The sequence below is a fragment of the Cladophialophora psammophila genome (assembly GCF_000585535.1).
Source record: "Cladophialophora psammophila CBS 110553 chromosome Unknown aczJe-supercont1.20, whole genome shotgun sequence".
Taxonomy (NCBI): Eukaryota; Fungi; Ascomycota; class Eurotiomycetes; order Chaetothyriales; family Herpotrichiellaceae; genus Cladophialophora; species Cladophialophora psammophila.
Window position 1 is genome coordinate 106,070 of NW_006912941.1, and position 14,068 is coordinate 120,137.

General features: G+C 52.4%; 4 protein-coding genes across 4 annotated transcripts; 2 read left to right on the plus strand and 2 right to left on the minus strand.

The window, feature by feature from the left end:
• Positions 1–53: 53 nt before the first annotated feature.
• Positions 54–2,846, minus strand: A1O5_10424 (hsp98-like protein; the record flags this gene model as incomplete). The annotated part of the gene is made up of 1 exon (XM_007751000.1): positions 54–2,846. The coding sequence occupies one exon, from the start codon at positions 2,844–2,846 to the stop codon at positions 54–56; it is 2,793 nt and encodes a 930-aa protein (XP_007749190.1).
• A 1,016-nt stretch (positions 2,847–3,862) lies between these two features.
• A1O5_10425 (uncharacterized protein) lies at positions 3,863–5,265 on the minus strand (the record flags this gene model as incomplete). Its single annotated transcript, XM_007751001.1, has 5 exons — positions 3,863–4,006; positions 4,064–4,831; positions 4,919–5,033; positions 5,087–5,151; positions 5,206–5,265. 5 exons carry the CDS (start codon positions 5,263–5,265, stop codon positions 3,863–3,865), a joined length of 1,152 nt encoding a protein of 383 aa, XP_007749191.1.
• A 1,414-nt stretch (positions 5,266–6,679) lies between these two features.
• A1O5_10426 (cholestenol delta-isomerase) lies at positions 6,680–7,639 on the plus strand (the record flags this gene model as incomplete). Its single annotated transcript, XM_007751002.1, has 4 exons — positions 6,680–6,947; positions 6,998–7,161; positions 7,227–7,461; positions 7,512–7,639. The coding sequence occupies 4 exons, from the start codon at positions 6,680–6,682 to the stop codon at positions 7,637–7,639; spliced, it is 795 nt and encodes a 264-aa protein (XP_007749192.1).
• Positions 7,640–8,294: 655 nt separating this feature from the next.
• A1O5_10427 (uncharacterized protein) lies at positions 8,295–13,751 on the plus strand (the record flags this gene model as incomplete). Its single annotated transcript, XM_007751003.1, has 1 exon — positions 8,295–13,751. One exon carries the CDS (start codon positions 8,295–8,297, stop codon positions 13,749–13,751), a length of 5,457 nt encoding a protein of 1,818 aa, XP_007749193.1.
• Positions 13,752–14,068: the final 317 nt, after the last annotated feature.

The window sequence follows — 14,068 nt, forward strand, 5'->3', positions numbered from 1 at the left end:
TCCACCATTCAACGCCTTGGACTTGCTATGCGATATGCAATACCTTGACCACTCTACTCGTAAAGGTCCATGTTACCGTTGGTACCGTCCTCTAGCTCCAACATTGCGTCCTCGTCATCAAGCATATCTTCATCCTCCTCCATCTCACTGTCGGTGTGGTTTGGCAATACCACGACCCGTCCATCCTCCAAGACGACATTGGCCGTCTCACCATCCTTGATGGCACCTCTCAGGATCAACACAGCCAGACGGTTGAGGATCTCCTTCTCTATCAATCTTTGTAGAGGACGAGCGCCATAGGCAGGCGAGTACCCAGCAGCACCCAGGTAGTCCTTGACCTCTTCGCTTGCATTGATGACGATCTTCTTGTCATTGCTCTCGAGTCTCTTTTGGATCTCAGCCAGTCTCAGATCGACGATCTTCCGGATTTCTCTCCTAGTCAGCCGGTTGAAGATGACGATTGAGCTGATTCTGTTCAAAAACTCGGGTAAGAAGTAGTTCCGCAGAGCATTCATCACCAATTCTCGGGTCGTCGGGTCGATCTTTCCGTCAGGTGCATTCTGGCGAGACAGATATTCAGCACCAAGATTGCTCGTCATAACCACAATGCAGTTCTTGGCGTCCACAACACGACCTTGGCCATCAGTGATTCTGCCGTCGTCCATAAGTTGGAGCAAGACAGTGAGCACTTCCTTGGCGGCCTTCTCGACTTCATCGAACAGCAAGATAGAGAATGGCCGACGTCGTAATGCCTCGGTGAGTTGCCCACCTGCATCGTGTCCAACATATCCTGGAGGTGCACCAATCATCCTCGACAGTGAGTGTCGTTCTTGATATTCCGACATATCGAATCTGATCATGGCCTTCGGGTCGTCGAACAAGAACTCGGCAAGCGCCTTGGTCAACAGCGTCTTACCGGTACCAGAAGGACCACAGAACAAAAAGCTCGGTGGCTGGTTGGGGTTGCCCAGGCCAGAACGTTGGAGCCTGATGGCGTTGGAGACAGACTGGACAGCCTCTTTCTGTCCAACCACGATGCGCTGCAGATGCTGTTCCATGTGAAGAATCTTCTCCTTCTCGGAAGCACGCAGTCTGGTGATCGGGATGCCGGTCATCTTGGCGACAATGGTATTGATTTGTTCGGGGCCAACTGCGTCGGTCGGTGAAACCTCCCCCATTGCACCGAGTCTGGCATGCTGCTCAGCATCTGCTTGAGCTCGGGCGTTCTCGAGGGCCTTGATCTTGGCAGCCACATCGGGGATGGCGTAATATGTCAAATCAGAGGCAGTCTGCAGGTCGTTGGAACGCTCTGCTTCGTCTCTCTTGTTCTTCAGTTGTTCCAACTTCATCTTAGCCTCCTGTATCTCTCGGGAGCGGGCTTTCTCCCGTTCGTAGTGCTCTTTCAACGGTTCTAGCTCTTCCTTGACGTTGGCTGCTTCACGCTTGGCCTCTTCCAAACGCTGAACCGATGACGGATCTGTTTCCCGTTGCAAGGCGTGAATCTCGATCTCGAGTTGCCGGAGTCGTCGTTCAAGATTGTCGAGAACTTCGGGTTGCGATTCTCTGACGACGTGAACGTCAGCTGCTGCTTCGTCGATAAGATCAACGGCAGAGTCGGGCAAACGCCGAGATGTGATGTAACGGGCGGCAAGAGTGGCCGCGGCAACAATGGCACCGTCCAGAATCGTCACACCGTGGTGGACTTCGTATCGCTCTTTCAAGCCACGAAGGATGGAGATTGTCTCTGCCACGGTGGGTTCCTTGACCAAAACCTGTTGGAATCTTCGTTCGAAAGCCGCATCTTTTTCGATGTACTTGCGGTACTCGGCAAGAGTGGTGGCACCGATACAGTGGAGCTGTCCACGGGCGAGCATGGGTTTGAGCAGATTTGCGGCGTCCATGCCACCTTCACCGCTGGCGCCAGCGCCCATGAGCAGATGGATCTCATCCACAAAGAGAACAATCATCTCATTGGACTCCTCGATCTCTTTGAGAACACCCTTCATTCTCTCCTCGAATTCACCACGATACTTGCTGCCAGCAACAAGGGAACCCACATCAAGAGAGAGCAGTTTGCACGCGGCGAGATTCGCAGGGACATCTGCATTTATGATCCGCTGTGCCAGACCTTCGATGACTGTGGTCTTTCCGACACCGGGCTCACCAATGAGGACCGGGTTGTTCTTGGTTCTCCTGGACAAGATTCGGATCACCCGTCGGATCTCCTCTTCTCGTCCGATGACGGGATCGAGTTTTCCTTCTCTTGCCAGTTGTGTCATGTCGATTGTGAATTTCTTGAGATTCTCATTTTCCACCTCCGAGTCGGCCGACTTGGAGTCAACTCGCTTCGTGCCACGTATTTGCTGAATGGCGGAGTCGATGAGCTTGGTGTTCGGGATGTTTGCCTCCTTCAAACATTCTTGGATCTTCGGATCTTGCGCGAGAGCGGTGATCAAGTGATCAATGGCCACATAAGTATCCTTCTGTGTTTTTTGCAGCTCCTGAGCGGATCTGATGACCTTTGAGAGGGATGGCGACATGGTGACATGTTCGGGCGGAGGGTCTTGACTCGGGAGTCGCACAAGAGCTTTCTTGAGCGCTCTGTCGAGTAACTGGATGTCGCCATGTGCTCTTTCGACGACTTGCCGGAAGAGAGGAGCCGAAGCGTGAGCTTGTGAGGCGTTGACTGTAGTCTGTTGGTCTTTGGACTCGTCGGGCGGAGGGTCAAACAGAGAGACTGCTAGGTGGACTGGTAGAATCTGAGAATGGCCATATTGTTCAGCGAGGTGTGCAGCGTCGCCGAGGGCCTTTGCGGCCCGATCAGTGAACTGAGGCACGCTCGCCATCGTTCAGTGATGTTTACTGTGTCTAGAATTGTGCGTAGTTTTGTGTAAGGCAATGTGGAAGAAGTTCAAACGACTGCAGAAGAAGTGAAGGCATGATAATAAAGTGACTCTTGTACTCGGGACCAGCGCCCAAAGTGGAGCGCGACCTATGACATAGGACTAGCATGTTCCAGAAAGCCCGTGAAGGCCCTGGCACCAAGAAAGCACCAGTGGGTGGCTGCGGGGAATTTCGCCTAGGCACTGGCGCTGCCACTCGTCAATTCTCCTCCCAAAAAGTACCTCCCGGCGACTTCCAGCAGCCTCTGGCCATTATCACCCCATTTGTTCTCGCTCGTCAGGCCACCGAAGCACCCGAGCACTCGAGCACTCGAGTATCTCGATCTAAGCGAGTTGGACCAAAAAAATTTAACAGGCCTTGGTGTCTCTGTCACCAAATAACATTTCTAGATCTGCTCGATTATGAACGAACCACGGAAAATGAATTGGAGCCAAAAAGTGAAGATGAAGGTGAAGGTGAAGGTGAAGGTGACGGTGAGAAGAAAGAGAGAGAGAGAGAGGACACTGGAGGATAACAAGTATTACGGTCCTGCGTCACCTTAGGTATACCAGGTATCTGAATTTTCTTTAACCGAGCCCGCTAGCTGTGTATCGACTACATACCGCCCACTACCCCTTTCGATCGCACCCCCATACAGATGACACCCTCACCATATCCCAATCGGCAAATGTTGAGCCTATAAATGGCTTGTTAGCTACTAGTGCATCCGTGGCCAACAGTGACGTCGTGCCTGCAACCTGAAAAAGAATTTTCCATTCGGGTCGAGAGATGGAGCGAGTCTTGCACCTTGAGTTGCATTTTTTGTCTGTATTGGTTGTACCTCGTACTAGAAATTGGATTGTTCAGTCTGTCAATCTGCTATTCGAGAACCCGGAAACACAGCTATTCATTCTGGTGGGCATAGTAGCAGCAGCGGCAACGGTAACGGCGCCAGTCAGATATCCAAGAATATCCTCCCTCATGGCCTCAGGGCAAATTGCTTCAGGTACAAGTAGTCGGCCATATTTTGATCCACGGTTTTGCGAATCATCCGGGCAGCCTCCTCTCCATATTTCTTCTTCCACTCAGCATCCCATTGTTCTTCGCTCTTTGCTGCTTTCTTCTGTCCAGAGTCAGTTCGACTACCAAGTTCGGAAAGGGGGCCAGGGTCGTCACGCACGTGAGTCCTCGGCTTGAGGTCTGTCGAATCGATTGCATCCTCATGGAAACCCTTCCACTTCTCAAACGCCGCTTTTGCACGCTCCTGATCGTCTTCGTTGTCCCAGTTCAACATGTCAGGGTGGAAGTCAAGCCCCACGCTCTGACAGTAAGCTCGGAGAATACCCTCGGGGTCGTCCAACAAATCGTCAGCGTCAATCACGCACACTTCAGGCCCCTTTGCGTCGCCATTCATAATATTCCCATTCTCTGTTCCGTTCTCTATTCCATTCTCTGGTCCATCATTTCTGTCTCGCACCAAGCCAGTCTCCCGGGCATAGTCGAAAAAGCGTCGAAGTTCGTCATACCCAGCCTCACTCGGATAGAACTCGTTCCAACCCGTCAATTGGTCCAAGGGTGGAATGGTGCACCGATAGTAAGAAGGGATGCTTGAGTGAGGATCGCGGATGAGAAACGTGAAGTGAAACTTCTCCAGCAAGGCTCTGGGAACGATGGTAGGATTCCCCGGTTCGCCCTCCGTCGGGAATGGGAACGGCGCTTTCTTGCCGACGCCGTTGACACCATTGACCCCATTGGCATGACCATTGACATGATGAGTTCCGTTCACTCCGTTGACACCGTTGACACCGTTGACGCCGTTGATCCCATTGCTCATCTTCTCGGTTCCAATACCTCTCTTGACTGACTGCAAAGATGGAGCCACTCTGGGAGGCTGCTGGTCGGGAGGGACCAGATAATAAAGAATGTCCTTGATGAAGACGCGTTTACCCTGTTGTTGAGGTAAGCAAGGAATATTGGACCTGGTGCGATGCGGACGCCCGTATGAAAGGCCAAAGTTTTGGGGGGAACATCACACCTCGGCTCCTTCGTGATCTAGTCGATCGAAGATTGTTTTGTACGTTGATTCGCTGTATCCCGATGCTTTCCTCGCATCCTCGTCCTTCTCATAACGGACGCTCATCCTCTCTGGGCTGAAGAGCGAGTTAGATATAACTGCTCCGTCGCCCTCTCCACAGAAACTCACCCATAGTAGAATGCGTCGCCAAATGGTTCATGGACACAGGCCAAGTCTTTCCTGGTCATGAACACCTTGAAAGGCGGTTAGCCCTCATCAAATACCTAAGCAGGCAGTATAGATCGAACACGTTCAAAGGCCGTACTACACGCACGCGGGTGCGTGGCACAGAATATAGGTCTGGCCATGGTAGCAGTGGCCTCTCGATGACAATGCTACAAGTCAATCGAGAGGATCAGTCAGATAGAGTCAGCCGACTCTAAGTAAAAGAGAATGTCAAGGTTCGATGAACCTAGCAAAATAGCCCCTTTCGGTCAGCTAGAATAGGATTTCGACCAGACAAAGCAGTCAGAAATTCGAGAAGGAAGATTTCTCTGATCGCTCCGGTGAAGTCATGGGAGATCGTAACTAGGTATGTATTTATAGCAAGAATCAGATAACGGCACTCGGACGCGGGACTCGGACGGTCGTGGGCAAAAGTCACTCAAGGCAAGAAGTCTTCCTCTTGCCTGCATTCACCTGGGGCCTTTTTCCGAGACGAATCAATGGGCCATACAAGGAGGTGAAAAATTCGTCATTGCTCCATGTGCCAGTGATGTTGAGCATCTTGAATGACGCCAAGGGAGATGCGATTCGCTTGCCGTCCTCGGAAGGCCCCGCAACACGCAGGACGCCCCAAGTAACAACAGTCCACTTTTCCAGGAACATGTGGGAGATGGAGATCATGATTGGCATCGCCACGGACAAAGGGCCACCCGTGAGAGCGAGAGGCGAACGCCATCCAGACAGCTGAGCCGCGCCAAACGTTGGGGAGAATTCTGATAGTCTGGATGGGATGGCAAACTTGAGAGATGGGATCTCATGAAAACGGGCCTTGAAGAAATGGATGGACAAGACCGGGGCGATCTGAGCCACCTATGTCAGTCATCCATCTTGCCGTGGGAGAGTGACCCGCAGAGCAGTTCAGAAACGGGAGAAACGAGGGATGATCAAGGAATTCTGACCTTGGCGGATGAACTGCGCATTTGCATGACATCGGGAAGGGAGAAGGGGACTCGAGGAATTCTGGAATAATGAGTTGATATTCGAAAGATCTCCAATTTGAGTTGGGGAACATGTGGAGGGCTGGCAGGGCACACCAGCATCAGGTGTAGCTCCAGTGGCGCTCTACTACTGGGTAGTGAGTCGGGACCAGCTCGGGGGGCGATGGGGGTGACGGGGGCAACTGGTTAAGGATGCCAGATGCTGCCTAAGCTCGTATGCCCTTCCGTCCAGCGGAATAATGACACGACTCGGCTCGCACGAGTACTACTGCTATGGCTCACGAGGCCCAAATCTCGGTACAGCACCATTGGTGCCATGGCATTTCATTTCCATTCACGCAGGCAACTTCAGTGCCTTTTGGTCTCCCAAGTCAGGACAATTCATCACTCATTTATATTGTTCACTCTTTGTTGTCGTCGACGAGGAGTTTGGCGCTTGGGAATTCTCAACTCTGGTTGATTCTCGTTGCCTTCATTTCTTTTTGCCTGCGAGACCTCTCGTCACCCATCCCTTAGACCTGAAGCTTCCAACTCGCCCTGTCGACCGTCAACCACCAGGATGGATTTCTTGAAGAATCTGATGGCGTCCCCTCCGCCGGTACCTCCTCCAGAGCCCAAGGTCGTGGTGACCAAACCAATCCATCCCTATTATCCCACCGAGATTGAAATCGTCAACTTCGCCGCCAACGAAATGTCTGTCCCCGAGTTATTAGCCACCTTTGCGACCGGTTGCACAATCATCCTCTCGCTCACATGGTTCCTTACCTCGAGTCTCGCACCACGTCTGAGGGTTGTGGACAAGGTCATTGCGCTGTGGTTTTGTTTGTGTATGAAAAGAGCCATGTAACTGAGAGAAGTGCACACTGACATTGAAAAGGCGGCTTCATCCACTTGTTTTTCGAAGGCTACTTCGCCTACAATCACACTCGCATGGGCGGTCTCCAAGACCTTTTCGGTCAATTGTGGAAGGAATATTCGTTGTCAGATTCGCGCTATCTGACCTCGGATCCCTTTGTCTTGTGCATGGAGACCATCACGGCGGTATGGTCCAGACTCTGCAAAAACAACAAAAGGGAGAGTTTCACGACAGTATTGACGTGACTTAGGTCTTCTGGGGTCCCCTTTCCTTCTTGATGGTGTACTTCATCATCACCTCCCACCCGCTGCGTTATCCACTTCAGGCAACCGTTTCGCTCGGACAGATCTATGGCGACGTTCTATACTACGCAACCTCCATGTTCGATCATTACCACAAAAATTTGACCTATTGCCGACCGGAGCCGTACTATTTCTGGTGCTATTATTTCCTTATGAACTTCTTCTGGATTGTCATTCCAGCACGTAAGTTTTCCCCCGCTCAGAACTGGCCGTCCAGAGCTGACATCGACAAGTCCTACTTGCAAGTAGTCTGCGTATCACGGCCAAAGCTTTCAAAGCGCTCGATCGGATATCGCACTCACTGCAAGGAAATAGCACATTGACTAGACCGAAAGCCAACGGCCATATCAAACATGCATGATGGGTGCGATCAAAAGGAGGGTGGCGTCCAACAACAGTGGTCGAATGGCATGAAGCACGCGTTCGCCGGGTTCGACCAGAACTGGTTCCATCCGCAACAGGCGGTGGAGAATCCAAGAACTCGCACGAACTGGTCTTGATTGTAAGCAAGGTACGATACATAGAGGCCGCACGGTAGCTTACAGTGTCAATCGACCTGCGCACTAGATAATGATAATCCTGCGTTTCGAGCATGCGATCTACAGCTTGTATACTCCTAACCTGGATCGTGTTCGTTAATCGATCTCAGCGGTTGCCCTGGTAACCACCGCGTCTTATCCGACCCGGCGAGCTGGCGCCTTTGACGCAACCTGCATATTGACCTGCGCTACCGCCAGTTGGCACATCGTTCACCTGCAGCTTGCATGAAACGCAGTGGTGGTTCCGAGCTTCTGACCGTTGGCATCTGGAGTTAATTCTGCCCAAGGAAAGGCGTCCGTGCCACAACTACCTTGCATAGGCATCTCACGAACTTCTCTGTACACCAAAGCCGACCTCAATATGCCTGCAGAATGGTCCTCACAACCAACGAAAACGCACTCTCCGGTTCGAGCGACAGCCACGAATTGATGATATAGAAACGCGGCCACAACACAGCATCAGACGCACATCCGTCAATGCGAGCAGACTCAACTCCAAACTCCGTTAGACGAACCTCCCGAAACAACCTCTCCAACACACATTCTACCCCAAACCCCCAAAATGTAGAATCATCCCGTCCCGTTGGGCTCTACGAATCCCCTTCTGTCCAAGACCGCATACGACAATGGCAGGCTCAAGGTGCAGCAAACGCACTGGCCCCAGATGCAGTGAGCGTCCGATCGATTCCCACCTCCGAATGCGCCTCTGCTTCATCGAGACCGGAGTCGGAATATGGAAGCGAGTTCAGAGTTCGTGTCAGCGGAAGAACCAAAGCCAAAGATGAACGCAGTCAAGAGAAAGAGAGGAGTTCCAGTGCTCCGCGAAGGCGCATCATCAGTGATAGTCACTGGAAGACTCAGAAGCGTGATAAGGACAACAAGGATCCGAAGCCCGCCGTCGACCCACGATCGGAGTCACGACAGTACGACCTTTCCTACACTTCCAATCAAGAGAAAAACAGAAGGAGACGACGATCCAAAACACAAGAGCGTATGAGCGCCGGCCAAGGAGCGGGACAAACCCTGCCACATGACGATGGCATTAGGGTGACAACAATTCCAGACGATGCCATAGCGGAAGGGGAGGAATTGCCACCTCTTTGCGATCTTGAGAGCCGAGTGGACGACGAGTTGGCTCGGCACTTGACCACCGAATCTATTTTATCTGGGAACTTTGGGAGATACTTCGATGAATCAATAAGGCTAGAGAAGGGTGTTCCGAGCGATCGGAGACCTAGCAAATATGCCGAGCTGTTAGGAAGGCCTGGGGATGCTTCCCTGGATGCAGACGCCCCAAAATCAAGGAAAGGCGGACTATTGGGCAAAACCAAAGGCATGTTTATGAAGTCAGAGACTGTGCCTACTGTCAGCAACAGGATACCCAGTATTGAAGCATGGCTTGACGAGCAACCTGACCCATTCGTCGATAAGGACGGTCTGGACGATCTGCCACCGGTCGAAGTGCCCCAACCATTAAGAAAACGTACGCACCAGAAGAGATCCTCTGTTGAGAAGCCCATCACGCCCGATCCCAATCAAATATGGGATTCCGTTTTACCGCAGCAAACCGAATCTAGCCTCCAGCATACACCAATACCAGGTGACTCGATGGCATCGCCGAATGCTAACCAGACCTCCGCTTCGAACCTTAGCGATCCAGCAAACGATGCTCAGGACGGGCACGATGGCTCGCCGTCCACCCTTCGGCGGAGAGGTGCAAGAGTTCGCCGTCAGCGAGGGCCTTCCAGGAAGGAGATGGTGCCGGATGGGAGCTCTCCAGAACTCACAGCGTCGCTGCCAGAAGTTCCGCTAGCTGAGAATACGACAGTAAAAGCTGCCAGCCTGCCTCAGCGACCCTGCCCCCCTACCGGTCTGCATCGACTTCCAACAATACCATCCGTGGAGACTTTCAAGGAAACCGATTTAGAACCGCCGCCCCAAGGAAAGGTTTCAGGAGATGTTTGTGACCTTCAACGCAAGCTAACCACTCACGAAGATTTGATGTCAGTTTTATCTTTGCCGAGGGGCACCTGGGTCCGTCGTTCGAGGCGAAGTGCGAGAACAAAGGCACAGGCAAAACAACAACCCAGTTCAGCACAAGAGATTCTCGCCGGGGTGGTAGCGGACGAAGAAAGGTATGGACGAGAATTACGAACTTTGGTTGACGGTGTCATACCAGTCCTGCTCCAATGCCTCCTGTCCAAAACAGATGCGGCGGCGGCGGCGGGCTTGTTCACGTCATTAGCGCAAAAAGATGGCGCAAGCATCACGAGGCCCATCATTGATATGGGAATTGCCCTTGAAAGATTGAAGGCTCTGCATAATCGCATTCCCTCCCAGAGCCTGGACAGTCTTCTCAACTGGGGTCAAACAACTGAAAAAGCATATAGAGACTATCTACAAGCTTGGAGGCTCGGGTTTCAAGATGTCGTTGTCAACCTTGCACCACTTGAAGGCTCAACAGCTCTAGAACAGGGCATGGCCAGGGACGAAGCGGGCGACCTAGTGGACGCTGCGGGCAAGAAGGTGGACGTTGCATATCTGCTGAAAAGACCGCTTGTGAGAGTTAAGGGGCTGAGCAAGACGTTCAATCGAATCCGGAATGAATGTGATATGCCTCTTGCTGCGCGGATGGCCGATGCTTATGCTGATCTGACCGCGTTTGCTAAGAGACGGAATCAGGAAGAACAAGCCAGGTTGGAAGATGAAGCAGCTGCAAACATTGACGCAACCCGAGCTCGCGATATCAAGACAATGGCAGCGACGGCGCATATCACTGTCGATAAGACTCGCTGCGTCAAGGCAAGAGACGTCTTCAACCTCACAATCTATCATTCCAGTGGCCAACGAATGGATTGTAGCATTGAATTGATTTTGCGAGACAACGTCCGTGGTGAGCCGACTGGTGGTGATGTCCTGGTTTGTGAAATTGATGGCACAGGGAAGTGGCTGCTCTTTGCTCCAATTGAGCTGAACTCGATATCTTCCAGGCGTGGTGAGGATGGGTTCGATCTCGTCATCATGGTCCGGGGCCGAGCAGGTATAGGTCAGGAATGGCACGAACTGTTAGCCTTGAAGACGGATGATAAAGAAGCTGTGACGGAATGGTTGAACATGCTCGGTTCGAACCCACTGCCCCCGAAGCTGAACCGCACCCCGAGTTTTGTGAGACGACCTGCACCTTTGGCCATGGCAACAGCGACTGAATCCGAGCCTTCAACCTCGAAAGTCCCCAGTCAGACCGCCGACATAGGTCCTACGCCAGAATATCCAGATGTGCCCATTGGCGAGCCTTCTCTTCTTGGAGTGCGTAGCGAGTTCAGTCGCCGTTCAGAATATACCAGGCCTCTGATTGACAGGCCGTCGCCGCGGTTAAATTTGGGGGGTGGACTTGCGTCAAAGCCTGTTCTGCAGCATCAGACGCCATCGACAATCTCACCGAGGCGTCCGGTCCCATCAGTCGTATCTTCGGATCGATCCACGATTTCAGACCGTTCCAGAAGGGATTCTCTCACAACACCGATCTCATCATCATCCAAAACTGCATCAACCAAGCTTGGCTACCTGTCAAGTCAAACCAAAAATCCCGAAGCATGGCGATTTCCTCAGCCGCTATTTCCCAAGTCTTCCGAGGAGCCGAGAAATCATGTGGAGGGCAGCAAGAATGCGAGCTTGCCAAAGCTCAGTGGGCCAGATAACGTCTGCGGTGACTGGAAGAGTTCTACAATTTCACACCAGACACGGAGTTCAAGAGCAAGTGCAACGGAATCCTCGTTGCGTAACTCGCAGCTGTCGCTGCCGGCTGCCCAAAGTGATTTGTCCTCATCCAAGCCTCTCCTCGAAACATCACCCCAAAGACCAGAATATCATCGAGCAGTGTCATCTACTCCGTCAAGAGACCTGCCAACCGTCAACAAGGTTCGCACCCAACAACCCCAAGCCAATTCGGTTTCGTCCCTACGGGTGAGACAATCTCCAGGGGCAGAGCCACCAACGCCTGAGCCAGATCGGCGACAGCAGCGGCCAAAGCGGGAACATAAGAGTTCGACCAGAAGCCAGTTATATACTGAAGATACACCGACCCCGCCAGTTCACAGCTCACGTCAAGATCGTCCCTCAATACCCAGTACTGGAACTTCATCCCCGCCGGCAACCCCCCCTCATCGTTCCGGCATTCTGCAACCCATATCAAGCAACCGGCCCAGCCCAATACTGAAACCTACTCCGAGTCCATCAGACAAGACGGTGAAGCGGCGGACTTCCTCACCCTTGAAGCATGAATACGAACCATCCACAACCTCCGACAGCTCCGGGTATGATTCAGAGAGCGAGGACGGTTTCTCGTCTGACACCTCTGAAGATCTGTTATCGGAGCACGGGGATGTACCAACACCTCTTGTGGCTATCACTCCCGGTGAGGGCCGGGCCTCAAAACAATTTCTACCTCCGCCCTCGATGAAATCCACCGGAACTCGAACTTTAGCTCCCTCCGACTCTGCTTCGCAGGGTCCCTATCGGAAAGTTCCTTCTTCAACCACCATCCCAGCAAACAAGAAGGCGAAAACAATTGCTTTGATATGCTCCTGGTCAGACAAGGGCATGTGGGAACAGATTTACCCTGACGAGTGTTCGATCGCAATCTCTCCCGGTTTGATCGAAGCCTTCGAGATGTCGGCGGCTCATTCTGATCCCCAAATGTCCTTATGCAGCCGTTATTCTGAAGCCTCAGAATCAAGAAAGCACTCCGTCTCTCAACAGCCCTTGGTAGCCTTCGAGTTAACCCCAATTGTTCCGCTACGTAGGGGAACTGCATTGGATATTTCAATACGATCTCCTCCCACCGCGAACTCCAAGATCAGAACGGCCAATAATGTCATGTTTCGTTCGCGGAATCCGGAAGAGTGTGAAGCACTGTATGGAATGATCAACTGGGCCCGGTGCAACAATCCAACGTATATTCAACTGCAAAATGCACGGCCCAGTCGCCAACCATCAGTCACATTCAATGTTGGACAGGCTCAGCATAGTCGCTCGAGGTCGAGTTCATGGTTCAGCTTCGGGAGTCAGAAGAAGTCAAGTTATCGGGCGTCGTCTGCACCGACACCTGCCTCCATCGACATGTCAGTGGAGAGCTCGGGTACTGTGGCAAGCGCCTTTTCAGCTCTAAAGAGATTTGGCGTTAGTAGCGCCTTCAATCTCAACCGATCGTCGGTGATTCACAAAGATGGTGGTGGTGGCACTGGGGGGTCTCTGTATTCCTCCAGCAGTGGGACCGGAACAGGCTCGGGTTCAGGCACACCGCCGCCCAGCCAGCTTGGCTTCATACCAGGAAAGGATGGACCCAATGTCCCATCGACAAGTGCAGCTGCAGCAGAAGGAGGGGGCATGGTCAACAATATGAAAATTCGACTATACGTCAGGAAGGGACAACATTGGGAAAACCTGGGAGCCGCCCGTCTCACAGTCCTCCCAGCACCATCGGCCGCAGCAGAAAGTGGCCAAACCACACCGAATCGACCGGTAGTGACCCCAGGGGCATCGCCACCAGCAACAGGCGGCCCTCCTCGATCTCCATCCAACGTTACATCTGCCGGTCAACGAGGACAAAACCGTGGGCCTCGCCTTCCAAGCTCAAACCACACACCGCACCGAATCCACGGTAATGGTCGGGAGAAGCGCATTCTCATTACGCGCAACAAGAACCGCGACGTTGTCCTATTGGACAGTGTGCTGGGTGAAAGCTGCTTTGAGCGAGTTATGCAGACTGGCATTGCTCTGAAAACTTGGAGCGAGGACGATGTCATTGCAGATACAGGCGGTGTGACTTTGGGCAATCAACGGGTTTATATGATGCAATTTCCGGGCACGAGGGAGGCGGGTTGGGTCTTTGGTCTGTGTGGCACGTATAGATATGGTGTTAGTGGCACCGAATAAGGCCGAGAACCTTTTGAAAGACTTCAATGAAGGACGGATCAGATTTACGAACGATGGTGGACTTGCAACTTGATTTGAGCGTGGAGTTCAGGGAATGAGATTTCCTTTGTTGTGGTTTTGAGCTTGATTCATTTCTCGCACAGGTCCCAGGAGGCGGAGATAGACGGCGAATCGGTATTACGTGGCGGAAACAAAGCATCGGGGGCTTGATTCGGGCTCGAGGATTTGGAGTCAAGAGTACGAGGGTGACCTGTAACAGTGCGAACCCATTTTGGGTGGAAGTATCGGTACCTTTAGTTTGCGGAGTATCAGCCTTC